This window comes from Notolabrus celidotus, chromosome 17, assembly GCF_009762535.1.
Source record: "Notolabrus celidotus isolate fNotCel1 chromosome 17, fNotCel1.pri, whole genome shotgun sequence".
NCBI lineage: Eukaryota > Metazoa > Chordata > Actinopteri > Labriformes > Labridae > Notolabrus > Notolabrus celidotus.
This window is the reverse complement of record NC_048288.1, coordinates 20,443,360-20,461,863: the sequence shown is the minus strand read 5'-3', so window position 1 is coordinate 20,461,863 and position 18,504 is coordinate 20,443,360. Positions and strand designations below refer to the sequence as shown.

Below are 18,504 nucleotides of genomic sequence, written 5' to 3'. Positions count from 1 at the left end.
TTTGCCTTTTTATTATTATTATTATTTTTAATCAGGTATTGAAATCATATTACTATGGCAATATGCATGATATAAACCTGTGGGGGGAGTGGTCTGGCAACTGGGTTTTCCTTATTTGGAATGTACGGTATGATATGGTGGCAGTATGTTATTTGGTTTTATTTATGTATTTTATTTTATTTATTTATTCTTTCTCTTCTCTTTCTAATGTAAATGTCTGTATGTAATCCACTCGCAATGTCTTACTTTAAATATGTAATGTTGTTTGAAGACAAGATGTATGATCTGATTTAATTCTCCCCTGTTTGTGGAAAAACAAAAACAATAAAACTCTGTTTTAAAAAAAAAAAAAAAATACAGAAAATGTTTTATTTTATTCTTTGTCTCAAGAGAAATAGTTTGAGACAAAGACAACGTGAACAGAGGGACCCTATCCCATAAAAAGGCCTGCACCTGGGAAAATACGCAGCTGTATGTTTTAAAAAAGAAGGGTGGAGCATAGTTACGGGGATGCAGACTTTCTCTGAAACATAACAACAGCATCATTTCTCATAGTCTTCCATTTCTGTGATCTGTGGGAGCCACAGAATCGAGCCTCCCAAGGAGACGGACATGCACTGTGACCAATGGCGGCTCCATCTGACGCGCTACGCTACAACGCGGGCCAATGCTGGGTCTCGGTGGGCGGGACTTGCTCCGTGTATTGTGATTGAATCGGTCCAGTTTGTTTTAGTTGGACGAACAGAGGAGCAGGAAGAACGGGAGGGGAAATCTTTCAGTGTGTTAGTGTGGATACCGGGTTATTTACTGCTCCGTTATGTCAGATGCGGGATTTATTTGAGCGGCTGCCCCGGCGCGTCAATTCGTGACGAGTTTTATTGTCTGCGGTGCCTGAGTCTTTGCAGGCTGCATTTCCAAGGATGCATCGGATGATAACTGCGCAGGGATGCCTCCGCTGATCATGGACAAACAGGGCGGCTGTTACAATGATGAAGGCTTCTTGCTTTTTGTTTTGAACACGGGCCACACAGAATCACTGCAACGCTCGATGTTGGCAACATAAACGCTCCTCGCATCCGTCGTTCCCATGAAGAACAGTGCGCAGTGCAGTGAAAACGAAATATCGTGCTGTGGATTTCCAATTGGTGGTGAATATATTACCTAATAAGCTGATTCAACTGGGCACCAATACCCAGTATAGGTTGTATACATTGTACTCTCAGTCAATGTAAGGAGCTTGCTCAAGTGGTGAGAGCCACTTTCCTCGGGCACAGATGAGAGGCAAACAATATCATCAACCACTGAAGTTGACAGCGCCTTGGGAGAAGGATGCTGGCTTTGGGAGGAAGCTTAAAACCTACAGGAATCATACCAAGATAATAGCACAGCCGGGGATCGTGATGAAAGTCCTTAGAAGGAAGAGGATTGTGTTATTTATGGCCTATTTCTTGCTGCTGGTGCTCACTATGCTCAACTTAGCTAATTATAAATGGACGAAAGAGCCACAGCAGTGCAATCACCAGATGAGGAGCACTACTTATCAGAGCAGATCTGACATTCGCTTCCTGTACAGGCCCTCCCTGGCCAAAAAGAGACAGCTTATCTATGTTCTGACTACCTGGAGGTCAGGGTCATCCTTCTTCGGGGAGCTTTTTAACCAAAATCCTGAAGTGTTCTTCTTGTATGAGCCCATGTGGCACATCTGGCAGAAACTGTACCCTGGTGATGCGGTGTCATTACAAGGAGCTGCCAGGGACATGCTTAGCTCCTTATACCGCTGTGATCTGTCTGTTTTCCAACTTTACAACAGCCCTGGGGGCAAGAATTTTACCTCCTTGGGACTGTTTGGGGCCACCCTCAATAAAGTGGTGTGCTCCTACCCCCTGTGTTCTGCCTACAGGAAAGAGGTGGTGGGGATGGTGGATGATAAGGTGTGTAAAAAGTGCCCCCCTCAAAGCCTTAGACTGTTGGAGGAGGAGTGCCTCAAATATAACACTATAGTCATTAAAGGTGTACGCATTTTGGACGTTAATGTGTTGGCCCCTCTTATGGAGGATCCATCTTTGGATTTGAAGGTGATACACCTGGTCAGAGACCCGCGGGCGGTGGCCAACTCAAGGATCAAATCCAGGCATGGTTTAATAAGGGAGAATTTACAGGTTGTCCGCAGTAGGGACCCAAAACTTCGCCGGATACCTTTCGTAGATCCGGGTCACAAAGCCAACAAGAAAGACGGCTCGGATTATCACTCCATAGGAGCCATGGAGGTGATCTGTGACCGCACTTCCAGGACTTTGAGGACTGCCTTAAACCCACCGGCCTGGCTGAAGGGGAAGTACATGGCCGTTCGGTACGAAGACCTGGTGGAAAACCCGGTCAAGACCTTACGGAACATCTACCGCTTCTCCAACCTCACGACCAACCACGACATTGAGTCGTTCGCGCTGAACATGACCAGCGGCTCCAGCTCCTCCTCTAAGCCATTCATAGTCTCCTCTAGGAACGCCACACAGGCTGCTAGTGCATGGAGAACAGTGCTCAGCATCCAGCAGATAAAGCAAGTGGAGGACTACTGTCACCATGCCATGTCTGTTTTAGGGTACGAAAGAGTCAGAACAGCCGGGGAGGCCAAGGACTTGGGCAAATCACTACTGACACACTCCAAACTGTGAAGTCATCACCAAAGACCTTTTAATTTAATGTTCGTTTTGCATCGAGTGCCGTTTCCTCTTATTGTGGAATTAAAGCTTTACTTTGAGTCAGTGTTGGAGGAGCTCGGCTGGCCACATTTGGAATGTATCATGTTTCCCTCAATTGATTGCAGTGATATTTGAAAGGACCACCCCTTTTATACTGGAATATTGGATGTGTTTGACAATGCAAAGGCCTACAGACGACGACGACGACGACGACTAAAAAAGCGAAGCTGCAACCTTGAAAAAAAAAAAAGAACAACTGTATAATCCATGTATCTTGTTATGATGACACTACAAAGTGGATGTTTTGGGGTTATTTTTGAATGTTAAAAACCTTACAAAAAATCTGTTATTTTTTTCAGTCTCCATACTGTCTGTACAAGTGAAAATAGTGAATGACAGAAAAACAAAAAAACAAAGAACATCTGATTTAAAAAATAATAATATGCTCATTGCTAATGTTATTTGTAAGATCTGGTTGAAGTCAGAGACAATCATTTGATGATGTGCCATAAGTAGAGGTGTGAGTAGGCTACATCAGAGCAGCAGTAGTGCTTTTTCTAGATTTAAAAAATACAAACTGATGTTTTAATTTTTGTCACCAAATCCTCGTAGGATGATTTCATGCACTGTGGACAATGTCATGGCCCTGGAGCTGGAAAGTCTTCTCTCAGTGTCAGTGTAAGCAGTCTGTTCTACCATTTCCAATGTTTACAATTGCTTGCTCTTATAAAAACACATGGTCTGGGAATATTGCATTGAGTAAAGTTCACAGTTAACAAAAACAAAAAGGCTTATGCATCTGTGTTGATCGACCCGCACTGCTTTGCATGTAATCCATAACAGAAACACAAGGCTGAGTTTTTAAAGTCTGGAGTATGAGACAAAGGTCCCTGAAGAATTCAAGTTAAACATGGTAAAAGCCAGGGGATTGAATTACCAGAGCAGATATTATCAAGCTGATTTGGGCTATCACTTACATGTTGGTCTCAGGGTATGTTTTTCTGATATAAATATTCTTTAACAGATAATCTAATGTATAATGATTCATTTTTCAAGCTCAGTATATACAATACTCTTAACAATGTCTGCAGCACATGCAGCAGAAAGACACAACTGAGCAGACAGTGCTGTGCTTTAGAATTGGTTGATAATGTGAAATATTCTTTAACAATGTTGTCAATTTAAGAAGGTGCACAATCAATGCCAAAAGAGTTGAATTCTGACTCTGACAAAATTCCCAGTTTTATCTGTAATCAGTGGATTATTCCTTTAAATAACTTTCGACTCGAAAATCACATATCTGTCGCTCTCTAATTATCGGTGTTATTGGCAATACTCTCAGCACTGTCTCAAGCATGTGTAACAGATAGACACAACTGAATACAGGATGGTGTGCACTAGAATTGGTTGTGTTACAATGTTAAATATTATTCAACAAAATTATCAGGGAGATAATACAGAACTATGAGAACTTTTGCTTGGTTATATTGTTGCACAATCCACAAAAAAATGAGTATAATGGTTTAATTAGCTAATTATTTCTTCTTATAGTTTACTGTATCAGACCTAAAATATCACATATCTGTTGCTCTATTATTATTGGTATGAGTGGTAATACTATCAGCACTGTCTGTAACACGTAAAAGCAGAGTGACACAACTGAGCAGAGGATGGTGTGCATAAGAATTGGTTGCCAATGCGTCATGATGTAAAATATAAAAATTGTATATATTAGATAAAGAAGACAGCATGCTAATACTGGCACACAATCCTCATAATAATAGTAGAATTCTGTCTTTACTAGCAGCCATACCTGTCACCAGTAAGTTTCTACCTTCTGAATAGTTAACCTGATTAGGCCCATAAATCCCACATCCGTTGGGGTGTAAAAACTGGTGGTAATACTCTCCAGCACTGTTTGCAGTATGGGTAGTTAAACACAACTGAGCAGACTGGGATGTGCACTAGAATTGTGTGACAATGTGTCCGTATGATGAATTCTCTTTGACACAGTTATTAGTTTGAGAAGACAGCTTTGCAAGGTCATATTGGTACAAAACGCTCATTGAAAGAGTTTAATTCAGACTCCAAAATTCACTCTATTTGAAGCCATATCTGTAATCAGTGAGTTTTTATGATCACAGAAACCTCCATATCTGTTAGGCATGAGTAATTAGTATCGTGATAAGAACTGTGTGGTAAATCTTAGTTAATTTTAAGTGTATTTAATAACTTTGACCTTTTCTTATAAATAAGGCTTTACTTGCTTCAGTGCATTCTACACCAGTGCACCTCCCCACTTCTTGAGAACCACTGCTCTGAAATAATGCTATACATTTGTTGCTACTTTCCACTCCACTTACAGGTCCCTGTGGAGTTTTGGCTGTAAACAAAGTCAGAGTCTGTCGCCAAAACTGTTTGAGTGTGTCGTCAAAGCCCAGCTAGCTTTTTTGAGTAAGACTGTCTTACTAATAAAATCAAGTGCATAGCAGTTTTTTTCTTACTGTAACAAAAAATGAATTGTTTACATCAATGTCTTATTCCTGGTACTCACCTACCCTTCTGTTGCTGCTGCATGGATGTGTCCTTGATGGTTTAAATCAGTGAAATATGAGTAACCTCATTCACAAAACAAGAACAGATGTTCAAGCGGTCAAAAAACTAGATCTGTGATTCTCCAAAAACTCTTGTCATTAATCGGTAAAAGTAAGACATACAGTCACCTGAGAAACAGCAATAAAAGGCAATCACACAAATATTGAACGTCTTGAATAGAAGGTAAAAATGATAACAGTTAAAGGCACTTGAGTAGCAAACAACATAAAACAGATTCTCCTCTCACCCAGTCTGGAGTCAAATGTAATTTGCTGAGCCTTGAAGTTCACTTTAGCTCTTATTAATTGGGCTTGTGATGCTCCCAGTGTCCTCAAATGACCTGAGTAAAGCTCACAAGGCAGCGTGTTGTCCAACCAAGCGCATACAGTCAAGTTAGATGACTTTGTAGAGAGCAGTTTCTCTCAGAAACAGTAGCTGGTGATAGATGTATGAAATATTTTGGTAAATCAGAAGGAAGTGCTATGTGAGGTGAATGTGCTGCAAGCTTTTAAATGTCAAATTATAATTTCTTTGGTACTTTAAGCACCACTGACCAAATGTGGTCCATTGATGTAATATGTTGTACAGTGGATAGTAATAGCACTTGCACTAGTGGGATTGTAAATAGATCAAAGACATGTTACCCTGTGGTTTCATTTTGCGCCGGGTCCCCTACCTTTAAGGACAGAACTAAAGGTTGAGCATCTTGATCTGAATACTCGTACTTAAAGGCTGCTTCTAGCGTTGTCTTTTTTTTCTGAGGGAAAGACTAAATTCAAACAGCACAAACGAAAAAGAGAATACATCGTATTCTTCTGCAGCATCAATTGAGCGCATGCAAGAGAGGAGCATTCCAAAGATGCACCCATGCATTCACAACAGAAAATGCCTCACTTCAAGGCCTCACTTCAAGGACAATGGCTTTATTAATGTAAGAAAAACAGTCTGCATGTTCTCAGAGCCTAACCTTCACAGACTGGGATTGTACAGCAAGCATCTCACAAGGGAAAAACAGGGCCTTGAGATTTATAAGGAGGCACTCCGAGAGCAGCACAGTGCAATCCATAGAAGAGCCTCACATGCTGATTGTCCGTTTTCCTAATGCTGTTAATATACCCAGGCATTAGGGAGTTTTCAAACCCTCTACAGGATGATAAGCAAGACGTGGAGGGAGATGAAGGGGTAATAAATTCAGTAGAATACATTTTGAGTGAGTTAAAAGGATTGCGGTAGGAAAACACTGCTATAAAAGTTTAATAAGGAGTTGGGGACGAGCAAAGCACAGTGGGCATAAAAATACCATTTCAGCTGATTAGGGAGAACTGTAAAGCTTTCAATCACAGTGAATGTTCCTGGGTAAATCCAGCTAAAACTTGAAACTACAACATTTTGGAACCAACTAGAACAACGCAATTTCACTGGGGACAAATCTTCGACTTAGAGTCTTTCATTTTCACAAGACATTGAGCTTCAAACTGTTGTTTTCTGTGTAAAAAGAGCAACAAAGGTCAGTTTGTGCTTTCAGTTTGGAGGACTTTAAGCACATTTGTATTTCAGCTATTAAATTCCTCGACTCTTAAGCAAAACAAGCCAAGAATTATCATGAGCAGAGTAAGAGAAAGAGCAATGGCCTTTTGTAACAGCTTTTTTTTCTCCCTCTGTGAGTGTGTCTTTGCATGCATGTCAGCACAAGGGGGGTGTGTGACCTTTCCGCGAAGCTTTTGTAACTCTGACTCCCGGTCAGCTCCTCTCAGATGCCTCTGCCAGTGAACCTTATTCACTGTGGGAGGCAGGGTCTTAGCCTTGAGGCAGCACAGGGTGATAAACAGGGGTTAAAAGTGAGTCCTGAAGCCTCAGCCCTCCCTGGAGGGCGCCGCCGCAGCTGCAGCAGTGCCCAGGCCCAGGTCTCCTTCCAGCAGGTCTTCATGGTACTCGGATGCGGAGTCGCCACCTATTGATGCCAGCTGGTGCTCTGATTTCTCCAAATCACAGGTGGAGTCGTCTGCTTCAGCCTCACACAGCTGCTCCCCTTCCTGGAAAATCCTAAATGATTATTTCTTTGTTTTCTCTGAAGATATTTCATTATTTAGCACCACATGGGAAGTCTTACCTCCTCGATGTTCATGCTGCTGAAGAATCTGCCAAATACCACGCAGCACCGGGGTAGTGAGTCAGTCAAAGGAGGACCATGATGTGTCAGCAGAGGCTTTAGATATCTGTGACCTTGTTAAGGCATGGTGACAAAGGTGTGTCAGCAGCTGAGAAGAGGAGAGCAAAGAAGGGTTTGTTTTTTACAAATTTGGCCTGAGGCTACCAAGTCATAACTGTAAAGACTTTAGCAGAGCCAAAACACATCCCACTGGGGGCTCATTTTGTGATAATGTGTAAATAAGTAACTGCAGTAGTTTAAGGATGTATTTGTAAGGACTCATAAAAGTTTAAAGTATGGAGGTGTTAAACTCTGGCTTGAAATGCTCAGCAGGGAGTGATTATCATGAGTGGGACTGAAGGAATGTAGGGAGCGTTTATTGATTCAGCTAAGGATGCAGGACAGCTAATCAGAATGTAGTGACTATGACAGAAAGAAGTGGTCAAAGTGATTCATTCTGGTCTTGGAAATTGTGTGGAAAACACAATCCATCTTCATGCTTTTTCTCTTGAACATACTGCACGGATATATAATAATAATAAGAGGTAAGAGATCCCTCAATCAGTCAGCACGTCACTCAGAGCACATTTTAGAAAAAGCCTGAACAATGACACAGCAGAATTTATATTTCACTGACATCACTTCACTCAATCAGAATGATGTAAAGTTAAAATGATGAACTATGCAGAACAATGCTCCCATTATGAGGCCATTGTCTGCTATCACTGTGCGACTGTGGGTTTTTTTTAACATACTGTTAAAAATGACTAATCGGGGCGCTGGTGGCCTAGCAGTCTAAGTGCCCCACATACAAAGGGGTCGCCGGTTTGTTTCCCGACCGGTTGACCTTGTCCTGCATGTCTTCCCCCACTCTCTACTCCCCATATTTCCTATCTCTCTTCAAGCTGTCCTATCAAATAAAGGCAAAAAGTCCCCCAAAAAATATAACTTTAAAAATGAGTAATTCAAGCTTTAGGTGTCAGTGCTATTTTTGATACAGATTGAAAAGCTGTTAGCATTTAATGAAAAGGTAAAAGCATTTGTCTGCTGGGTGGTTAAGAAGTAAAGAAAAAAGCCTATTTAACAACAAACATGTGTCTGGGAGGGAAAACACTACAGGAGCAGAAAAGCTATGCAGAAGTAGGATATGTCATACTTTTTTAGAATGTCGTCAGAAGTTTTGAGATCCATAAAAAGATATGTTTGTAGATTTGAATATCAAAAAACCACCTAAATATAGTTGAAATCTCCTGTCTCATGTTTCTCTCTGGAGCTTGAGCAAGAACAGTCCTTTTTTATTTGATCAGAAGCTTCTTTAAGGAACCTGAAATACATTATGCCTTATAGAGGAAGCAGAGAGAGCTGGAATGAGCTGATCAGATCCTGAAGTTTCAACGCAAAGAGCTTTGGTGTAGAATTCTTCATCATTTCAGAGCAATAATACAATACAGTTAGTTGTACAGTATTGTTTTGATTAATAATTGCCCATGAGCATGTGTTGATACTTTTATCCCCTTTAGAGAATGTGAAAACAATATTTCACCAGTACTATAATTTCTGCATGAAGCAACCTTTGTACCCCAGAGCCTATAATGAATAATGTGCAACGCAGAGGAAGCAGACAAGTACACAATCTTCTGGCATGAGCACAAAAAATAACAAAGTGGAGAGGAAACTGATCTAATGTTGTACTCAGTGCCAAGTCTTACATTCTGGTGCTGTTATCAGCAAAATGCAAGAGGTGGGAATTATGGGCACTATTCTGCCAGCTAACAGGATTTATTTATAAATGTCTAAAGTGAGGGAGAGAAAAAGAGGGCAACAGAAGAGGAGGTAAAAACGAAGAAGGACCTGCAAGAGTGAGTTGTACTCTTTTCAGCACGGCGTCTTTCTCTTCAACTCTGGCATAATGCTAGACAGCGACGGTAATTAAAAAGGCTAGAGCAGTTTTCAGCTCTACAATGGTGTCAGGTTGTTTGTGTACGTGTGTGTGTGTTTGTGTGTGTATGTGGGAAAAGGTGCTGAGTGCTGTAGCTGTGTGGGGGTAGGAACTCAACTGCTGCTTCAGCTATCTTCGCTGCAAGCTTATTGCCTTCCTACATGTCCCACACATCACCTTTTTCTGACCCCTCATCAGTAGAGGACAATAAGTGAGTACACTTATTTTACTTCATACTGAGAGGATTGTCCTTCACTTTAGTACAACAGTTTATCCTACTATAAACTGTATTTAGAGAAACAAGTAAGAGACAAAATATACAAACTTAATAAAGATTAACACAGACCTGACTCATATCTGTCTGTGATGTATTGAACACAAGCAACCGGTTTTATCAGCTCGATAATGAGCAAGGCCAGTCGACTCATAATGTTGCTGCATTCATACAGGACATATTACGCTTCCATCACAACAACTCAGTGTTTTACTCCTTTTTGTATCATGATACATGTCAGCAACATTCAATCCTCATGTTATGTTTATTTCTTAGGGACAGCAATAATGTTCCAGGGTCAGCTTGACCCAAGGCATATTTAATGATCCATAAGGGTCCGAACCCTAAAAAATCCCAAAACACATTTAAAAAAAATCTCATTATTAACTCCATTACTGACCATTTAAATCAATATTTAGTGCAATGGTGCTCTTTAATTCGTTTTTTTGTGAAAATTCATGTTAAAACTTTTTGTAATGTACATTGAAAAGCCCTAAATATAAATACAATAGTTTTACATGACACAGATTTTTGTTTATTTTATTTTATTTAAAATTTTGTTTTTTGTTTCTTATGTAGTGCAGATGTACATATTGCAAATGTGTGAAAAGAGCCCTTTTCATTCTATGATGTTTACGCTAATTAAGCCAAGCAGAAGAAGTGTCATAGCAAAATAATACTTTTAACTATTTTTATTTTTATTTTTGAAGTTTAAAATTGGTCAACTTTACTTGCAACATAACAGGAGGGTTAAATAGGACTGGTTGTAAGATACAGTAGTTGTTACATTTGGACAGGGAGGCTTGCTTTTCCTCTTTCGTCATTGAGCTGAGCTAAACTGGCTAAGCTTAGATAGCTAACTAACTAGGTCTGAACTTAGTTTACTGCCAGCTAGCTGTATCTTTGTATTCTATGGTCAGATAGGAGAGTCCTGTCAATCTACTTAATGAGCTATTGAGAAGAGAGCCTTCTGTGTTTTAGCCAAGCTAAGCCAAACGTATTTAGGCTAAGGTAATTTAGAGTTGTACTCTGCTAGCTGTAGCTCTGTATTTGGTCAGACAGGAGAGTCCTATCAGTCTATTTGATTTGGTCTTGACAAGAAAGCTTTCAGTTTATAAGTTAAGCTAGGCTATGCTAGACGTATCAAGGTGAGGTATTGCCTAGCTGGCTGTAACCCTTTAATTAATGGTCAAATAGGAGAGTCCTTTTAATCTTGACCAACTTTTGATAAGAAAGCTCCCAGTCTTCAAGCTAAGTTAGGCTAAGATATACTTATTTGAACTAAGGTAATAGCTTGCTAGCGTTAGCTTCATATATAATGGTCACAAGGGAGAGATTTAATTGATTAGCTGTTAGCATGAGAGCCATTGAGCAATATCCCCCCAAAATGTAATAGTTGGAGGCTACTTGAAACTTATAGTCCTGAATATATCAAAGGGAAATTGGGGAACTGATTTTTAATGTAATGTGTTTTTAATTGTTTCTTTAGATTGTATGTAAAACAAATTATTAGCTAATCTAAATTGTGCATTTAAGAAATTAAATTACCACAGCATGTGTGGTAAAATTGACCTTGACACCATAGACTGTATAAAATATGGAGGAGGTGTCCGTGACGTCACCCATCTGTTTCTGAAGAGCTGGCCAATCGTCGTCGGGAGCGATATTGCTGCTGTCGAGCGATTGTGACATATAGAGGCGGGCTTTAAGTGGATCCTTGATGCACTGCAGTTTTTAGCACTTCTGCATTGGACTCATATTTATAGACCAGAGGTTGCCGCTTGCTTGACACTCACAATGCTGGACAATAAATTGCTGCATGTGTGTTGACGCATCCATCGTCAAATCCATCATTACCCTAGGAGGGACCACACGGCTTAATTATAACACCTACTAAATGTCTCATACACAATACACAATGTTAAATTTACAGCTGAGGCCACCCCCATGTGTTATTTTTGTGTGTTAAGTATGCCTTTCTAAAAACAAACCCATAGATATCACTGAGAGATTTACCTCCCAAGTGGCACCACAGGCTTGTGCAGAGACCACCAGAGTATGATCCAACCCCCTGATTGTTTTAAACATAGGTGGCCTTTGAAATAACAGAGTCAAAACAAAAACATGGGTTGCCCGCCTTGAAACCATAGAGTGCTAACTACTACAGCAAGCAAAGCTTTGATGTTGGTCAAACCACTGGTTGGGAGTTCAACGTTTGTCCTAATGAGCCTTAAAGCCAGGCTGACAGGGAAACAGTTAGGGCAGCAGCAGTACGCCTGCAGGATGAGACACCAGCAACCAACATGAAGCTCAATTACCTGGCGGCAGAGTCCAGGCTGGGGCTTCTCTCACCTGGTCCACATCAAAGCGTCTCTATAATGCGTTTTTTTTTTTTCCCATCAGTGGGAAACATAGGCTGGGCCTTTCATCTTGCTCAAGGCTTCTCTCATCCCCCACTCTCTCTACTTCACACATTTCCATGTAGATACACACATTATCTCAACCCAATATGAAGACTTTTAACTACAGCCAAAGGGAATGGTAATAATCTATGTAGTTACTATAGTTACACAGATTACAATGTAGTGCTGCAAGAAATAAAAGTATACTAGAAATGTTTGCAGTGTGTCATGTTGTGCTTGCCATGTGTGTTGTGCGTGTATGTAGAGTATGGGGGGGTGATTGCTTTGTATCAACTCTCGGGCTGTCTTAGTAGAGACCAGGAAGTTAACCTGACCCTGATCAAACAAAAATAATGTAATAGGTTGGATGTTTTCTCCTCATTTCCAGCTGCAATGCTAAGCTAAGATGACTGGCTGACAGCTATAGCTTTAGGCAGTATCTATGAAACAGACACAAGAGTGGTGTCAATCTTCTCATCTTACTCTTGGCAAAACTAATTAGCCTATTTCCCAAAGGTCAGACAGTCTCCTTCTTACTGAGTACTGATGCTAAAGTCATCTTACATCAAAAATGGCTTATTTACAATTTGTCACGCACTTCTAGACAGCTGTTCGGTGTGGGTTATGAGAAATTGTTGAATCCTATGTCACGTTAACTTTTAACAGTCATCAGATTGCATTTATCTTTCAATTGTATCAAATATTTAAGAAAACTTGTGCCTGTTTTTTAAATGTTGTTTAATTTTGCAAAGAGTAAGCGTTTCATTAAAGCTGCTGTGGGGCCCATAGACATATCAAGAGTAGACGCCGCATTGGCTGCTGGGGCGCAAGAAATACGGCCGCCGTTTGGTCCGGTCATCCTACCCATGATCCTGTAAACGTAAACTGAAGCAGCAGAGACTTCAAGGTGCCAGAGCACTGTGTGGCAAAATACCTATCATACATCACATATCAGAATATTCTATTACTGTTAAGCCCACTATGAATATTAAAATACGCCGAACCATGTGTCCTGTATCATACCTACATGCATGACGTTTGCAGAAAAAAAACCTGCATGAAAATCAGTTTAGTATTCAGCAAGTTATGATTGATTAAATGCGCTGACACTTAATTGCGCCCGCCAAACAGATTACACCGAGTGGAGCTGGTGACCGGACCAAGATGGCGGCCCCACGGCTCGTCTGCGCCAATAGGTAGTAGCGGTCGATAAGGCGTCTACTCTTAATTATGTCTATGGTGGGGCCTGTGGGTTGTGTTGATTTTGGCGAACTCTGTGGACAAAGAATTACTTGTTTTCTTTCTGCTTGTTTGGTCCTGTGTCAAATAGTGCTCATCAGAAAAACATCATCCTGCTTTCTTTTATGGGATGAAAAAAATGGTTTAGGCATTGTACAGCTTATCACTTTGTCTAACAACTACCCAGTGGCAGCAGTTTCAAAAACTAAAAATAACTATATAGAAAAAATAAATGTTGCTCCCCTTGTTTTCAGCCTGTCATAACCAAATAAAATCTCCTCACAGGAGCTTTAAAATGATTCTAATTTTGATAACTAGCAGTTGGTTTTGAGAAAATTAGTGTTTAAATCAATGTTTCCAGAGGCTGCAAGGCTAACCCTGTCATATTAAAAAAAAAGGTATTATGAGGGAAGTTAAGTGACATCAAGATCTGAGCCTTACAGCTATTTCACAACATATTCAACCATGTTCACATTTTCTGTCTACTGAGGTTTCAACAGCCTAAACAGAAATGGGTTTGCTAAGAAGCATTCCCACCAACTATCCATGATGTAACCTATTAAAGTAAAAGGAACATATAAAGCAATGGGAAAACGCAAAGCGAAAAAGCTGCACTGATTTCAGAAAATGAGATGAACTGTATTCCGCTGTAATGTGAAGTGCAATCTTTGTTAGAAACTTGTTAGATTTCATCCCTCATCTAACACCAGGCTGTGAGAAACGGAGGTGGCAGTATCATCATGTTGTGAGGAGGCTTTTCAGCAGCAGGGACATGACGACTTGTGAGGACACAAAGGAACAACGCTGAGGCACTTCTTGAGATTATAATTCAGAGTGTGAGCCATTTGTATCTGAAAGTATCCATTTAAATATCTGAGAAGTACTTGTAGATGTGTGTTTACAGATTCTCCCAGGTCAATTCAATTAAGTTCAAGATCACATGAAACCTAAAGCTTTAATCTCTGCCAAAGTTTTCTCCATAAACTAATTACTGTTTTTCCCATTCATTATGTCTATACTAATTAAATCCATTAAGGTTTGACAGTCCTTTTAATGCATAATGTATGTGCTCTATTTGTCTTAGAACCCTACAAAATGCAAGGGGGTGAAATATTCTTTAAAGTAAATAGAGACGCCTTTATCTCATGATCTCTGCTCTACCTTATCAGATAGTCATAATGGTGTTATGTAAGAGAATTGGCCAGCCTTAATATGATTCAGCAGGCAAAGTATGATGCATCATTCTCTGGATATGACAGGACTGTTGTGATTGACTGTGAAAATAAACCATAAGATTATCACTTTTTTACATTCTGCCTAATCTACCTTTAGCCCGTGAGTTAATCGTTTATCAACACTGCCCAGTCATATATCCCCTAGATGTCCTTGTCTATGAAAGCGGAAAAAAGCCTTAATATTAATATTAATGCACTCATGCATTAAATGAAAACGCTAAATGAATGCACTGGGTAGACCTGCATCGCATTGTTTTGCAGCAGAGACAGAGTCCATAAAGTAAAATGATGTGCTCCCCACCGAGCACCAGACCAGGTCATGAGGCCATTAAGTGGTAAAATTCGATTAGCGTAAACTTAATGCAGTCCTCATGAAATTCTGCTGCAGAGGACAGGACCGTATTTTAACTGCCGGATGATTTAACTCCATTTTCTGATTACAGGAATCCAGTTCACCCTGCAGTCAACGGCAAATACATTATGAAAAGCTTTTTACATTTAGTGAAATACACTTATCTACTCTTCTTTCAGAGAGTTACATGAACAGATTGTGAATACGTTCAAGCCTGTACAGTAAACACAAGGCTACAGAAAGCTGCATGTTAGCTTAGCTTAGAATATAAGACAGGTAAATGGAGTAAGAGCCTCTCTTGTTCTTCCCTTTAATTAAAGGCTACAGAGATATATTTGTAAGCCTTGATAACCAGCCTAGCTTAGCATGAAGACTGGTTATTAGAGGTACAGAGATTCTGGCTCTGTCCAATGCTAACAAAAGGTGTGGTGGTTCTATTTAAATAGGAAAAGTAGCTCTTCTCAAGCTGTTAAAATATTGCTACAGTCTTTTTGTTGTTATTTGACCTTTTCAAAGTATCAGCATGAAGGGAGACAGCAATGATGGTTCTGTGTTCAGCTAACGAATTAATGTAGGATTTACTTTGGCAAAAAAAGGCAACCCCTTTAATTTAAGGCTACAGGTTTTTATTTAGCCTAGCTGGTTAACTTAAATTAGCATAAACAATAGTAACAAAGGAATCAGCTATTCTGTTTCTGTCCAATGCTAACAAGCTAAAATATAAGTATACCAAGATAGAAGCACTAGTTTGCTTTAGCTTAGCATCAATAGTTTTTTTCCATAAAAAATAATTCAGCATTTTTTGTTTTTTTTGGAACCATGTTTAAAAATGTACAAATATTTTATTGATAATGGCTACAAAAGGCTGCATGTTAGCTTCAAGCAGCAACCTCCGGTCTAAAAATATGAGTCCAACGCGGAAGTGCTAAAAACTGCAGTTCATCGAGGATCTGCTTGAGGCTGGCTCGGGAAGTACCAGAAACCACATACACACCAATTCAAAAAAGCTGATCTTAACAGCAGAAATAAACATGTTTACAACCTGGTACAAAAGACCAGTGTAGTCTGGATAGCTCATTTCTCGATCGTCACACACTGTACGGGGGTAAAAAAAAATTCTAACGCAATTTCTAAGATAATGAGATCACGTGTCTTCCAATGAGAGGCACAGCTGACTTGACTGACAGGTGGGAACACTGCAGTTGGCTAGGAGGCTCAAACTCCGCCTCTTTATGTCACAATCGCTCCACAGCAGCAATATGGCTGCCGCTGACCATTAGCCTCAAAACAGCTCTTCAGAAACAGATGGGTGAAGTCACGGATAATACGTCCATATTTTATACAATCTATGGATAGCTTAGAATGTCAGCTTAGCTTAGCATACAAACTTGACATAAAGGAAGCAACAACTCTGGTTTCGTCGAGTGCTAACAATCAGAATGGATTGAACGTTTCCCTTCGACAAAATAACACCCCACAATCTTTTTGTTGTTTTGGAAACAGCTGTTGAAAATGTAAAAATATCCTTCTAAGTAAAGTCTACACATAGACTGTAAAAAATATGGACGTAGTATCCGTGACGTCACCCATCTGTTCCTGAGAGCTGTTTTGAAGCAAATCGACGGCAGCAGCCATATTGGTAATGCAGAACTCAACTAGGCATAGTGTGACGTAGTGTGAGTCTCTTAGCCAATGGCTGTGTGTTCCCGACCGGGAGTCACGTCAGTCATGTCCTTATTTGGGCAAAACTCATAATCTTAATATCTTCTTAACCGTCACGTTAGAAAAAAATTCACCCCCCGTACAGTGTGTGCCATTAGAGAGATTAGCGTTGTAGGGCCAAGCCGTTTTTTGAACCAGGCTGTAAACATGTTTATTAATGCTGCAAAGATCGTCTTTTTCCCATTCATATCTATGTGGTTTCCGGTGTTTCTGCAGCCAGCCTCAAGCGGATTTTCGATGTATTGCAGTTTATATCACTTCCGCATTGGCTTCATCGTTTGAGACCGGAGTTTGCCGCTTGAGTCTACATGAAGCTACTTGTTAGGAGTTTAAGCACAACAAAAATGCTTCAAAACTTTTTGTTTTTTGTTAAACAAATGTCCCCTTCATACATACACTCACGCACTCATATTTATTGACATAATGGGCCTATTTTTTCATATCCCCCTTCCTAATGTAAGAGCAGGTACTCAAAGCAATACCCAGAGGTTCAGCTCTTAGTTTATTTGTGCTAGAGAACCACTCCCCTGAACTATATCAAGAGGTTCTTGTTTGTTCGACCATCACAGCACATAAGGGCCATTCTTCACATCCCCATCCTCCACTCTGTTATTTTCCTTCCACTCGTCCTATAATACTACTCAACTCCACAGAACGGTGCATTAACTATTGTGAGTGTGAGCAGATGTGGGGGTGCTTTGGAGAAGAAAGCATTGAAAGGATACTTGCAGTCCAGGCGGTGCCACAGGCCCTGTGTTGTGTCTGGCCTCCCTGTCGCAACCTGTGGGAGAACCATGAGAGAACCACTATTACCCAAGGACAAACAAAAGACCCTGTGAGCTGGCTGTATTTGCTTCCTGATGGAAATGTTGAAAATCTGCACCTCTGACTGGTCATTAGGGCCATATCGAATGACCTCGAGTCCAATAAACATCCCCAAAGATCAGTACGAACACACCCAAAGCTGTGCGGGTACAGCTCTCATTCTGGGCAAATTAACATTTATTCATTTCCATAAGAAAGAGTCTTGCAGCTTGGCCTCACATCTCCAATGGGATCATCCAACCCTTCCTGGCCCTGCTGCCCATCCTGTCTACCCCTTCGGCTCCATAATGCCAGGGAGCTGCCGAAAACCTTGTCCCATTCACAGCATGCAGATAAGAGTCAAGTCAAATAAGAAGATGAAAGAGAGGAGAAAGAGCGCTGCTGGGAGGAAGCAGCAATGGTTAGGTGGGAAGATAGTGTGTGTGGGTGTCTGGAAGTGCCTGCACACTGAAATGGCACACTCAGAGGGCCTATGTGCATGCAAGGATGTGCTGCAAACTGTCATTTAGCAGGAAGCAAAAGTGCATTTCCTCCTTTCGAGCCTCTCCTTCGCTTTGATGTCATGGATTGAGATTAAAGTGTGGAAGCGAGTTCTTTGTCTGTGGGCGAGGATGGCAGGATATACCTTAAATCCCTGTAATGTACAGCATGAGCATAAAATTGACTAATATCTTGAACCAGCAATGAAACATGCACACCCTCTGAATGTGATGCAATTTTGCCCTCCGGCGCTTTTGTGGTGATTAAAAATAGCTCTTAAACAAATGAAGTTTCATTGTCTTTGAGTGTGATAGCTGCTTTCTCACTCTCTCTCTAGAGGGGCAACCAAGTAGAAAAAGCAGCTTAGAATAGGATATGTAAACATAATGTTGATTCTTATTTTGTAAAGAAGAGCAACTTATTCCACATTTAGTGAATAACAAAGGCTGCTCAAGTCATCTAGAAAGCAAATAAAACAGCGTAGTTTATTTTTCAAGTTATAGATCATCGCAGATAATATCATAGAGATCATTTAATTCGGTATTAAGGCTTTAGTGGCTCTTTCCTTCCAACATCTGCCATTTATCTCTCCA

At 40.5% G+C, this 18,504-nt stretch overlaps 2 protein-coding genes across 3 annotated transcripts in view; one reads left to right on the top strand and one right to left on the bottom strand.

Annotated features, from left to right (window-relative positions):
• Positions 1-696: 696 nt before the first annotated feature.
• On the top strand, positions 697-3,727 carry chst2b (carbohydrate (N-acetylglucosamine-6-O) sulfotransferase 2b). Its single transcript, XM_034706801.1, has one exon. The coding sequence runs from the start codon at positions 1,275-1,277 to the stop codon at positions 2,670-2,672; it is 1,398 nt and encodes a 465-aa protein (XP_034562692.1). The 5' UTR covers positions 697-1,274; the 3' UTR covers positions 2,673-3,727.
• A 2,470-nt stretch (positions 3,728-6,197) lies between these two features.
• LOC117829207 (sodium/hydrogen exchanger 9-like) overlaps positions 6,198-18,504 on the bottom strand; it is a 104,781-nt gene continuing 92,474 nt past the window's right edge. For both annotated transcript variants that reach the window (XM_034706799.1, XM_034706800.1), the window contains exons 14-16: positions 17,332-17,387; positions 7,405-7,510; positions 6,198-7,327 (exon numbers count right to left, since the gene is read on the bottom strand). In XM_034706799.1, the coding sequence (XP_034562690.1) occupies positions 7,148-7,327; positions 7,405-7,510; positions 17,332-17,387 (342 nt within the window). In that variant the 3' untranslated portion in view covers positions 6,198-7,147. The remainder of the gene's footprint in view (positions 7,328-7,404; positions 7,511-17,331; positions 17,388-18,504) is intronic.